The sequence below is a fragment of the Pongo pygmaeus genome, chromosome X, assembly GCF_028885625.2.
Source record: "Pongo pygmaeus isolate AG05252 chromosome X, NHGRI_mPonPyg2-v2.0_pri, whole genome shotgun sequence".
Lineage (NCBI taxonomy): Eukaryota > Metazoa > Chordata > Mammalia > Primates > Hominidae > Pongo > Pongo pygmaeus.
Window position 1 is genome coordinate 18,200,020 of NC_072396.2, and position 12,545 is coordinate 18,212,564.

General features: G+C 41.6%; 1 protein-coding gene and 1 long non-coding RNA gene across 5 annotated transcripts in view; one reads left to right on the forward strand and one right to left on the reverse strand.

Annotated features, from left to right (window-relative positions):
* NHS (NHS actin remodeling regulator) overlaps positions 1–12,545 on the forward strand; it is a 387,766-nt gene that overhangs the window by 336,237 nt on the left and 38,984 nt on the right. For all 4 annotated transcript variants that reach the window (XM_054473235.2, XM_054473231.2, XM_054473234.2 and 1 more), the window contains 2 exons: positions 2,873–3,025; positions 7,461–7,594. In XM_054473235.2, the coding sequence (XP_054329210.1) occupies positions 2,873–3,025; positions 7,461–7,594 (287 nt within the window). The remainder of the gene's footprint in view (positions 1–2,872; positions 3,026–7,460; positions 7,595–12,545) is intronic.
* LOC134739038 (uncharacterized) overlaps positions 1–12,545 on the reverse strand; it is an 85,534-nt gene that overhangs the window by 32,988 nt on the left and 40,001 nt on the right. The gene's annotated exons all lie outside the window — the stretch shown is intronic.

The following is a 12,545-nucleotide window of genomic DNA, read 5'->3' on the forward strand; positions in this document are numbered from 1 at the left end:
AGGAAAAACCTTCTTGCTTTGCTTTGTTCCATTTTTATGAGAACAAACATTCCTAGGGCACTAAGCCTGCTATCTTGCATAACTCAGCCATGGTGAGATTGTTAAAAAGGGAGGAAAAGGGAGCATGGTGAACCCGAAGATGCAGGGCAGCCTTACAATGGCAGTGGAGCAGCTCATGAATGAATGGATTCAACTGTGGTTGAACTGTTACTTAAGAAAAGGAATAGATTTTTTAAAGAAGGAAAAAGGGGACAGTTTTCCCTGGAAGAGCTCCATTAGTGGCTGTCTGCCTGCCTCTAGTGGACACATAATACTAGTTAATGCTCTGTGACCAAATGACGTCACTGAGAGCAAAGGCATTAAAGAGTTTTCCTCCTTTCCCTGTCTAAGAGATAGACAGGATGGTGGCAACTGATGAGTGAAATGTTCACCTGCTAATGTGTGGCAGAAATCCGATATAGCTTCTCAATGGAGAAAGAAAAAGATTTTGGAAAGAAAAAGGTGATGATCCCTGGCCCTGAAGGTTGTCATTGTGAGGGTTGGTTCTTCCCAGGAGCCATGACTATGCTGCCCATGCTGGAACTCATGCATTACTCTTTGTATCTGTGAATTAACAGTCCCAAGCAGCAGGCAGAGTTTAGCAGCCCAGGAACTCAGAACTGGCTTGCCCAACAAGCACAGTAGAAATGTGTTTAGGGTATCAGTAAAGCATGGGCACCAAAAAATGCTTTTTTTTCAGGTAACTTGATATTTAATATTTAATAATGAAGGAAGAGAATTTGCTGAACATCTTTACACTAATTTTATGATATGCCAATTGATTCTGAAATTTGGGATCACCTACTGCAGAAAGGTGGAGGTGGAGGAGTGAGGACTATAACCTTTTTGGTGTTCAAGGCCTCTAGGGTCTTGATGCCTGAGACCATCCCTGGGGAACTGTATAATACCAAAATAGGAAAAGTCTGCCAGTGTCATTGCTCCCAAACTATTTCGTCCAGGCAGAATCACAGTTAAACCATTTTGCACAAAGCCAGAGAACAAATGCTTTATGAGGGTAGGGATTCCTGTGTGTTTTGTTCTGTGCTGTGTTCCAACACCTAGCACCGTGCCTGAGACTAAGAGCTACTTGGGAATATTCCATTGGTGGATGGATGTTTCCATTTTCAGCAGCCTCTTCCCTTCCCTCATGTTGCCCAACTCCTTTCACTCCCACAAGATCCCAAGGCATCATCAGAAGACATTTTGTGTTTCTCAAACCTGCCTGATGATAAAAATAACTTTTCACATAATATAGATTACCAGGCCTTTCTTTTGGAAATTCTGATTCAAAGTCTAGGTTGATGCCCAGGAATCTGTGTTTTTGACAAGCACTTCTGATGAGTCTTTTCTTCAGACCAACATTAAGATAAATAGGAGGGGCTCAGGTTTTCCCCACACAAGAATTAAAGAGCCATGGCCACTTGACCTGGTTTCTGAGGGGCTGTCAAAAGTTACCACCCTAAGCCTCTGGTCAGCAGTGCTGAGGGAATGAGGGACTAGAAAAGAGTCTTCTGGTCTACCTCGTAGTCATCTTGGCCCAGCCCTGTATCCTGGCTCCCACCTTCCTGAAAAGACGAGCCTAAGGGAAGGGGTGCTCAGAAGCCCCTCTACTTCTAGGACTGCCCACCTGGCTTCTTGCCCATTCTTTCCACAGACAGGCTTTCTGTTCTGTCCCTTCTCCCAGCTGTCATAAGCACATGAATTCATGGTCCTCTCTGTTGGGTTTGGTAATGGCCTCTGCCCCATTGGGTAGGAGTTGACTTTTGCATGCAGGGAGAGCCTGATTTCTCAGTCAATCCCCCATTACTGAACCAGAGTGGAAAGAGATGAGACTGGGAGGTGGGGGGAGTAGGGTGGGCCCAGGACAGGAGTCTGGATCTGGATAGTGTGTCTGGAGGGTAAAGCAGACTGGGCCAGTTCATGCCATTCCTGAGGCGGACAGGCTACCCAGGTGCTTGTGAGGTCCTCTTTGCAGCTATTTCTTAGTAAAAATCCTCCTGGTTCCTAACATCTGCTTCCAGCAGAATTTCTGTTTAACTCATGGAGAGTTCCATCCTAGGATCCATGTGTACATGAAGAAGATGAGGGTGAGTTAAATGCTGTGTTTGGGGGAAGGAAGCCTTCCTTCCTTGATCTCTTGGATGAGTTGCAAAAACTCATCTTGCATCTGCAGTTTCCCTCCCTTAATACTCATTACCCCTATGATGGTTTCTTTAATGCGTATGCTCACCCCTGGGTGAAACCAAGGAAGAGCAATGCTTTGAAAGATGGCAGGCAATGGAGCCGGTAGGTGTAGGGCATGATAAGCATACCTTGGGGATGGGACCACAAGGGACAGAGGCAGGGCAAGGTATAGGCCAAAGTTCAGGTGGACAGCAGGGGCGGTGTGCAGAACTACAGCTCTGAGGCCTTGCGGCCAGAAGTCTGGAGCTGAGGCAGCCTTTCCATTCAGCTCTGAGGCTTTCCTCCACATTTTTCAGAAACAGGACCCCCATCTCCACCCCCAAGCAGGCTAGCCAGGGGCTTGTCAGTGTTGATGAGCGACTGTGCCAAGGGTGAGGAATGAAGGTACGGAGAGGAAATTAGCTAGTCATAGGTAGACGGTTGGTGTCTTGGAGCCTCCCGTGCCTCGGCTCAGGGACAAAGGTTGTCCCTATCAGTATCGTAAATGCCAAACCTTTCTCCGGCCTTGAGTTAGTTCTTAATGTGAATGCAGTAGTCTGGACTTCCACTCCACCCAGACTTTACTCCTGTCCTCTTCCCCACCCCAGGGTTGGCCAAAAGCACAACTTAAAGCCACTGATGGACAATGCCCTGTTTCTTTGTCTTGCAGCCGTCTCCAACCTGGACATTGAGAGTAAGCTGAGTGTGTACTACCGCGCCCCGTGGCACCAGCAGCGCAACATCTTCCTCCCAGCCACAAGGCCACCCTGCGTGGAGGAGCTGCACCGACACGCCCGGCAGAGCCTGCAAGCCCTGCGCAGAGGTGACAGATCCTGGGCTTGGGGGCTTTTGCGGGAGATAACTCGGAGGTTGTCCCATCCAGGTGTCCTCTGTCCCATCAGCCCCAACACGCCCCCTTATTGTAGCAAGTACTTTGAAATGCTCCCGTTTCTACCCTGAAATGAAATCCATGGGTAATATGCCCTACCCATACACATAAGAAAAAATAATATTATGGTCTAAATATGATAATAAAGAGAAATTAAAAGGAAATTATTTATAATAATATCTATTTCAATATGCAAATGCTCAGGCGTGACCTCACTAGAAGACATCATGAAGCAGTCAGATGTTTGCACTTGTCAAAAGCAAGTCTGGATTAAGTACAGACCTTCAGAAACTATTCCGAGGGGCAGGAGGGCATGGCCATAAAAACTGGTACATTCAGTATATATTAGATATGGGCAAAAAATAAATACTTTGGATTATAATGAAAAGGGAATTTGGCTTGACTCATAAATAGGCACTAGGTTTTTCCCCTATAAGAGATTCTGATGGAACATTTAAAATTGTGTGAGACCTGGGACACATTTTCATTGACCATCCTCTGCATTATGGGATGGCTGTCATCTTTGGCTCCCATCCAATCATTGTAACAATTAGAATGATCCCCTAGAGGGCTCTTCTGCTTCTCTTGAGAACCAGTGATCGGTCTAATGCCCCCATTCTTTAGTGGGACATGTGGAGGCCTAGAAAGGTGAGGAAACTTGTTCAGGGTCACACATAGCAGGTTAAGTGTGGTACCAGGACCCAACCTAAGCCTCTGAAATGCCTGCCAGAGCTCTTTTCCTCCTTGCCATACACTGTGTCTCATGGAAATAGATACTGATATTTACATGTCTGTCACAGTCCTGAGAAAGCTAGAGATAGGGTCATAGCAGTCAAAATAGGAATACAGTTTTTTCTTACACTGGTTGCTTTTCAGTGCCTTAAAACCATTCTAATTAGGACAAGGGGTAGCATCATTGTTTTAGAGCCCCCTAAATAGGCTATCAGAAGGGGACATGTCAGCTATTTTTGGCTTTTAGATTCTTGCTGTGGAGATAGATGGTGTCTACACATTCAACGTCTTTCTTCCAAATTCCCTACACTCTTTTAAGAAATGGCATTTTGCAAAAGTATTAAAATGCAAGTAAACTATTTTAATGTCATTACCAAAGTAGAGAAACAAAATGGTGATATTGCTTTCATCTTATTTATTCCACATTTGTATAACTCCTGCCTTTTCCCCTATCCTTATCTTCAATAGTTTGTTGCCTTCAATTATCATCTTTTTTCCCTCCTCATCTTTTTTCCCTTCCTCATCTTTTTTTTCCTTTTAATGAAAGAGCTAACCTCCTAATATCCCTAAAGCAACTGTTTCTAAAAATTCTCCTTGGTTATTAGGGGAAGACATTGTGACACAATGAAGAGTGATGATCAGTATCCTCTAGAAGCATCTTTGGCATACTTACCATTCACTTCAATTTTATAGTTGGCTAAGAAGCTCTTTTTTAACTTAAGCCACCTTCTGAAAAATCTTTCTTTCCACACTTGCCATTCCTTTGCAGCCTGGATTAGGCACCCTTCCCATAATATCCTGTGCATCCTCCCATCCTGCCACTTAGAATCTTATAATCAACCACTATGGGCCTGTTTTACCAACCAACCACTAATAAGCCATTAATCTATGAGCAACTCAAGGGCAAAGATGATATCTTATTAATTTATTTTATTCAAAGCACTTAGCATGAAGCTGACATACAGTAGGCCCTCAATGAACATTTGTGGAATTGAATCAAGTTTTGCAAAAACCTGGTTGAACATTGAGGGCACAGGATGACTATAAAGGAATCTGATTGTTCTCACCAAATCCTTTCTCAGGTCCCATCATTAGAAATCTTGGGTAACATTAGCCCTTTAGGTATAATTATTTTTATCCCTTTATTTTATTAATAAGTCATCCCTGATTAGGATTTTATGGATTCCACCAGATAACACCAAGCTGCTCGTAAACTATCACATTTCACTGCTTTGTCAGGTTTAGACTTAAAGCAGAACTGAAGAACAGCAAGTGCCAATATCAATTTTCTCTGAACTTCCTCCTGGGGGGCGGTGAGAGAGGGATGTGGGGCCTCCTGGGGTTTGGAAGGAGGACTGTGGAGATGCATTTTACCCTCCACAGACTGGCTTGTTTTGCGGTTGGCTCAATAGCATATCTTGGGTGTAGTAGTTTTAATAGCACTGCAGAGAGCCATAAACAAGAATTATAGCCATCATGGAATTAAAAACATGCAGTGTAGAATTAAAATTAGAAAGTGACTTTTTTTTTTTAACCTTGTCCAAGAAACACAATAGCATACTGCTGTATTCATCAGCATAATCTGCTTCTGCCATCTGGTGGCCATGAATAATACTGACCTATCAGACAACTGCCATGCTCAGCAAATGCTGCAGTGAGCCTCCCTGTAGGTTCTCTATTTGGACAGCTGGAATAGCCTTGCTTCCACCATGAGGGAGTGGATAATGAAACAGACAAATGAGGCTGTGGTGGCAGCAGCTCTGTGCTTCTTTTGGAGGTGAGACTGTAAGGAGAGAGCTGGAGGACCAAGATTAAAACCTAGAAATTGGCTGCCTTCAAGATCTGCTTGATAGCAAACCCCCCAACAAATTTTATTGAAGGCAAGGGAGTGTTGTAGAACCTAAGAGTCAAAAAGCAATAACGTATGCCACCCACAAGGAATCCCTGGTCTAGTGGAGAGACAGACAAGTAACCAGGTAATTTCAATACAGTGATAGGGAGGCTAAGAAGAAATGTACCAAGTCATTTCATAGAGCTTCAGGGAGGGCTTTGTGGAGGAAGTAGCATCTACATGTATTTCAAGTTATTTAGGCTCTGATTACTTTTTTTCCCCCCTTTTCTTAGTAATTATTTAATGCTCAGAGCCAGTAATGGCTTTATGTGATGCTATCATTTATGTTCATAAGCCATGGAGAGAGAGATTCATAAGCAACTATAAATAGGTAATTATATTTTATATTTCCTTTCCTTTCAAGTTTCAGGCTGCAGCATAAGTTTCATTGGTGTAAGGGAATAAGGAGCAAGATTCCACTGCAGTTTCAGGCTCTAGTGGACTAATATTCTCCCTACCTCAGCACCAGAAAAAGGTATTATTAGGGAGCCATTAATCTAGCCTGCCTACTCCCAGCCTAGGGCAAAGAAAGATATATATTTAAGATTGTATAGGAGGGGAGCGATTGAATGGAAAATTGAGTTGATGTCTCCCTTCCAACTACTCCCCTCCTTTCACTTCTTCCTAACCAGTAATACCTGTAAGCGACTCTTCTGTATGGATTTAAGAATGTAAACACTTTTCCTTGTGTTACCCATTTAGAAAAGCCCACTGTTTGCTTGCATAATGATGGTGGCATTGGAGGTGGGCACTTTAACAAGGAAGACATTTATCTTAAACAGCCTTCTGATAAACATTGACTTTGGAGGCAGTTTAGCAAAGACTACCTACATGGTTTCGAAGACTTTGCTCTGATTGCTTATGGGAGCCAACATTTGTCAGAAGAATCCCAAGCAAAGGGAGATGGGGAATACTATCACATCTTCTCGACACAGACACTACGTTCAGGCAGTGAGGCACACGGACAGCCAAGTCAGACATGGATAGAATCAGAAAGTTCAAGAGTGCTCAGTTCCTAGTTTAGGGGGCAGCACATTGAATAGGGCAAAGAAAATGGAGCCAGCACTGGGGAGGCCTGTAAGAAACAAGTAACAGGACCTAGAAAAGCCCATGGCAGTGAAGGCACCCACCACAGCCCATTCGAAATACAGAGAAATGTAATACATTCTAATTTTAAAAGACTAGACTTTAATGAAAGCATAAATTCACTCTCAGTCACTCAGCAAACATGTGATGTAAATACTCCCAACATGAGTTATTTCCAGGTACCAACAGTTGAAAAATGGACTCACACAAATTCCTGAATATGTAGCAATCAGCTCCCCTGAGCCAGTGACAGCCAGCTCCCGTACCCAGTGGGTGGGCCGGGCAGCTCTGTTGTGTCTGTGCCTACTTTCCACCCCAGTACTGATGGCAGCAAATCTTCCACTATGTTCTCAACTTTTGTTGTTGTTGTTGTTGTTGTTGCTTATGTTGTTTTGAAATAAGTCACACCAAACTCAGAAGTGAGCCCTCTTGTACAGATTATGAGATGGACCCACTGAAATGTATGCATCCAATTTCATATTAATAGTAAGTGAAAGTTCAATTAAAAACCATTCTGAAAATCTTATTTGGTATACAAATTAGCTAAAGTAATGAAAACTCACTTTTTTTTTTACAGCCTTTTGCTAACACTCCCAAGGGGAAAAGAGAAATTGAAAATGCCAAGTGTATTTCAGTATTACTGCTTTTTCTCCTTCTCAGAACACCGGAGCCGGAGCGATCGCCGAGAGCAAAGAGCAGCTGCCCCCCTTTCCATTGCAGCTCCTCCACTGCCAGCCTACCCTCCAGCTCACAGCCAGAGGAGGCGTGAGGTTAAGGACCGTCACTTTTTAACGGTAAGCTTGGTGGCCACCTGCAGCCCTATGCTTGCTGCTGAGGAAACATCAGTTTGTCTGGGAGTCAGTTTCCTGCCTCCCAGTGAGAGAGGCTGGGCTGGCTAAGAGCTCAAATCATGGGCATTTGGGAACAAATTAATTTCCCTTCCTTTCATTCCTGAAAGAAATGCCTCTTTTTTGGAATACAGACATATTTTTTAGTTAACTGGTAGCACGATGCAGTAAAGCAAGAATAGTTACAGACTAAAATCAGGAAAAGAAATACATACTTCAAACCTCAGTTCTTCTGCTTGCAAGCTGAAGGATTCAGGATAGGTTACTTATGTTCTTTGCCCTCAGTTCCCTCATCTGTAATATAGGGATATTAATAGTACCTGGTTTATAGGCCTAGAGGATTAAATGAGATAAGGCATGTAAAGCGCTTAGCCCAATGACTGACTGATACAGAGTAAGACCTCAAGAAATGTTAACCACAGCTGCCACTACTGTTATTACTGGTAAAGTGACAGCATGGCTGACTTGGTGGGGTGATCTGGTAAAGAACTTAAGTGACGTGAAAAATTACAATTTGAAGAGTAATCATGTCATCATTTCATGCTTTCCCATTCTCCAAAGGAGGCTAGTTCTCCAGGGTAACTTAATACCGTGGTGACGTCATCGCCTCTGGGCCTTTCAGCCCTGACCAGATGGATGTGGCTGTAACTCAGCCCAAGCCCTCAAGCATGGGTCACAGATGATGAAGCTGAGCCCAGCTCAGAACACCTGCAAACACTATCAGCAGCCACTACAAACACATCACCGCAGATGTGCCTTCTGGGGCCTCAGTGGGGACAACTGAGCACTTTGTGCCTCTGAGCAGGCATCATTGAAGTGAGGGACTATGGCTTTTGTGACCAAATCAGCCCATACTGCCTGTCTGAATGTCTGCATTCCTGCTGTCTTGTCATTCTGGTTCAAGACCCAAAGTCTAAAGAAGTTACAATAGTGTGGGTACGAGTTAAGGTTTTTATTAGAAATTAAATTTGCATGTATGACTCTAAATTGTGCACTCTTATGACTTTTACAATGTGCAAGAGAGATGCAAAATATTTGGGTCACATGGTGACAAATATCCAGCCAAAAACAGACTTTATCTAAATGAATCCACATGATATAACATCCAGATAAGATCTTGAGTGATACTGGACAAAATATAAAAACATTTTTCCTATTTGTAGCTGGACTGCAGGCAGGTCCTTCAGTGCTCATCAAGTGCACACTGAGCGCCATGTCGCACTCACTCCATTGCTGCACTGCAGCCCAAGGATAAGAAAAGGAGACAAGGGCCTCTTAGGGCTTTCTAGTTCTTCAGATAGAGCAGTTTCACATGCTAGTGATTTGTCATAAAGCAGAAGTTCTTAAGCAGCTCATATCTGCTTGCTGAGGCATTTGCTTTTAATGAGGCATTTTCTGCATAAAAATGCTAAAATATTTTCCCATTCATTATAACATGTTTTATGGCTAATTAAGTTGGTTTTCTTGGAAGGGGGAGGTGAAAGAGAAGAATTTTGAGCATTTACAGAAATTACATAAAAATATAACCCTTTCTCATGATCTGCATAATTTTTAATAATGTCTAAATACTAAAGTAAGACTATAGGAAAAGGCTTAAAATGATGAATAGCAACGAGAGTACTTCATTTACTTACCCAACAAATATCAATAAGAGAGGACTATGGATTATACTTAGGTAAACTTCAGTAAGTTTATCCATCCCAAATGATAATACTTAGTATTTCTAAGTAATTTTAACTGTTTTATTTGTTCAAGAGTTTGGGTCACTACAAGGACTAGAAGATTTTCATTTGAGTTATATCCCTTAGGCCTGGACAGAACATAGTTCAAGCTTACAAGACTGTATATGGCTGAAAGACAAATGGCTGCAGGTATAGAGACAGGAAATTTGTAGTCAAATTGCTGGATAGACATTTTCTTAGACAACTCTCCTTTCATGTATGAGATTTGGTGAAGCCATGCTTTTCGTCCTTTAAGAAAGCATTCATAATGAGATTGATATACAGTCTTCTGCAACTCTGCAGGCTATTGTACTGTACCTTGGTCATTAATGGCATGGACCATGAAGCTAAACTGCCTGACTTTGAATACCAGCTCTACCACTTGCGAGCTGTATGACCCTGGCAAGTTAGTCATTTCAGTGTCTTGGGGATAGAAGTAGATAGTACCTCATAGCCTTGGCATGAGAATTGAACGTGATAATACACGTAAACAGTACCTCATACATAAGCACTACATAAACATCAGATGTTATTATTATTATTAGCCAATCAATTTCCTGAAGTATCTATAATATGGTGATAAGATCATAGGTCCAACCATGTTTAAATCCCAGCACTACAACTTTTTGGATGTGTGACTTGGAAAAAGCTATTGTATCTTTCTGACTCCCAGTCTCTTTATCTGTAAAATGGGGATAATATCAACTTTACAAGGTTGTTAAGGAGGCTAAATATGATGTTTTATAAATAAGATTAAACTATGTATATGTATTTGTGCAAGTGCCCAGCACAGTGCTTAAAATACCTGAATGTGAGTCTGTATTCAAAATCGTTTACAATAAAATTCTTACCATCAAATGAAAAGCCTATAACATATACTCACATATAAGACTAGAGGAGGTATAAATTGTTACACTCTTTCTAGAGGGCAAAACTCTAAATATTCATAACTTTGATCCAGCAATTTTACATCTAGGAATTTACCCCAAGGCAATAATCAGTGTATGAAAAGATTTATTCACTAGGGTGTTCATCAAAGCACTGTTTACAATGGGAAAGTTAATCACAAATATCCCAAATGTCTAACAATAGGGACTTAGTTTAATGAATACTAATATAACTATAGGATAGAATACAATACCAAAAATAGTGTTAGAGAAGAATATTTAATGACATGGGAAAATGTATATTTTATTATCAGGGATTTTTACATAGTTTATAAATTTGTATATAGTATAATCTCAAAAAATGTCAATGAGTGTATATGTATGTGTACATATACATACGCATAGGGGGAAAAGGCTGGAAGATTGTATATCTGTGATTCCCAAACTGTGTGCTGAGGTGCCTTAGGGCACTGCAGTGAACTCCTAAGGGTGCCATGGGATATTTTAAAATTTCAAGGGACAAAGTGTCATCTGTCTGGTGGCATCTGGTGATGTCTCCAAAGTAACCTCATAACTCCTACAAGTGAGAAGAGAGGATGCTTGGTTTCTTGACATTTAATTTGTACCAAAAGTTCTCCAGGGAGAACTCACAGGAAACGGGACAAGCCAATTTAGCATAAAACCCTAAACCCTTTGTTAGCTGAAAATTCAAGGAGTATCTCTAATTAAAGCCCATCTAAGAGTCCTTACTTATCAAGGGTGGCAAAGGAGGTCATTTCAGGAAAAGGCTTCCTTAAAAAAAAAAAAGGGTATCTATTCCATCCTGCTGGATTTTGAAATTCTATAGCCAGAGATTAGTTTAAGATCATTTATTTATAGGGACATGAAGTTACTGTGGACCTGAGCTACAGAGAAGAGATCCAAACAAACTTCACGAAATCAACACTTGCACATAGCATCTCAACCTTTTCTTTAATGCACCACAGAAACTACAGCTTTAGGCTGGTAAAGGATCTGAAGACTTATCTGGGCCTGGCTAGGAACCAAATATAAAAAGTTTGTAGTAAAAATGTTCCCAAGGGCAATATGAAAGAGAAATTGCCTGGGATCAACTTCTGTCCACATGAACTCTTGTCTGCAGACTGACTTGTTAAGCGTCAGAATACTGATTATTTAGGGAAAGGTAGGGAGAGGAAAGGGTTCCCGGTGAGGTGTGTTTGTGTACTAAACAAAAACCCAGTTACTGAAAGTCATTTGCCTCCAGGCAGAATTTCTGGGGAATTTTTCTTCCTTGTCTAGGCTGTGGTCAAATTGAGAATGGCAAATGTGTATGAAAACAGGAGCATTTGCCAGAGCTGTAACAGGTAGCCTGTTCCCTGCAAATCCAACCATGTGTTTTCACTCTTGGTACTAACCATTAGAAGTAGTCTACACAGCCTTTCTTTGGTAAGAAACAATACTTTTATGTGCTCAAAAACTATTAGACTTAGACTTACAGTGCTGATGGCTGGAAAGTAGCCTGTTTGAGGCAGTTGAATACATAGGTTTTTTGATGGATCGAAATATACACTGAGACTCCCAGGTAGCTGACGATAATGGTGACACCCTAGGTCCCCATCTCCCATTATTTCCTCCAAAAATGATATAGAACAAGAAGGGAAAAATAAAACTACACAGAAAAACACACCATCAGCATAACTTGAGGACAGAGAATTCCCAAACATCAAATTGACTGTTAAGTAAAAGAGAGAAAACACCAAGTCTCAGCATATTTCCTCCTGTTACAAGGTGAGGGAGGGCAGATTCAGAAAGCTACATGGAAGAGATGAACTAGCAGTGGGTCCTAAGATTGATCTAAAACCACCACCAGAAAAATTGTCTGCCCTAAGTCTGAAAAATACTACAAATTTTTTCAGATAGACACAAACTACAAAAACGGACCTAAAAGTATGCATATTTTACAGGAGCAGTTTTCTCTATATAAAGCTTCTGGGGGAGACAAAAGACAAACAGGAAGGGAAATCTGCCCTTCAGCAATTGGGAGTGAAGAAGAAAAGAGGCAAAAAGGAAATTTCTAGGACCCTGCAAGACAAAATAAAACCAAAAAATTCAAGGACACGCAGGAGTTGTGTCCTTCAACTCCTGCCTCACCACCAAAACAAACAAATACACTAAAATATTTAAACTTCAACAAACTGACAGAAGATGGTGCCATTAAACTAGGGATCTTGTGAAACACACCAAAGCCACACAAATGAGTAAGAGATAGATTAGCAGATCCACATAGAG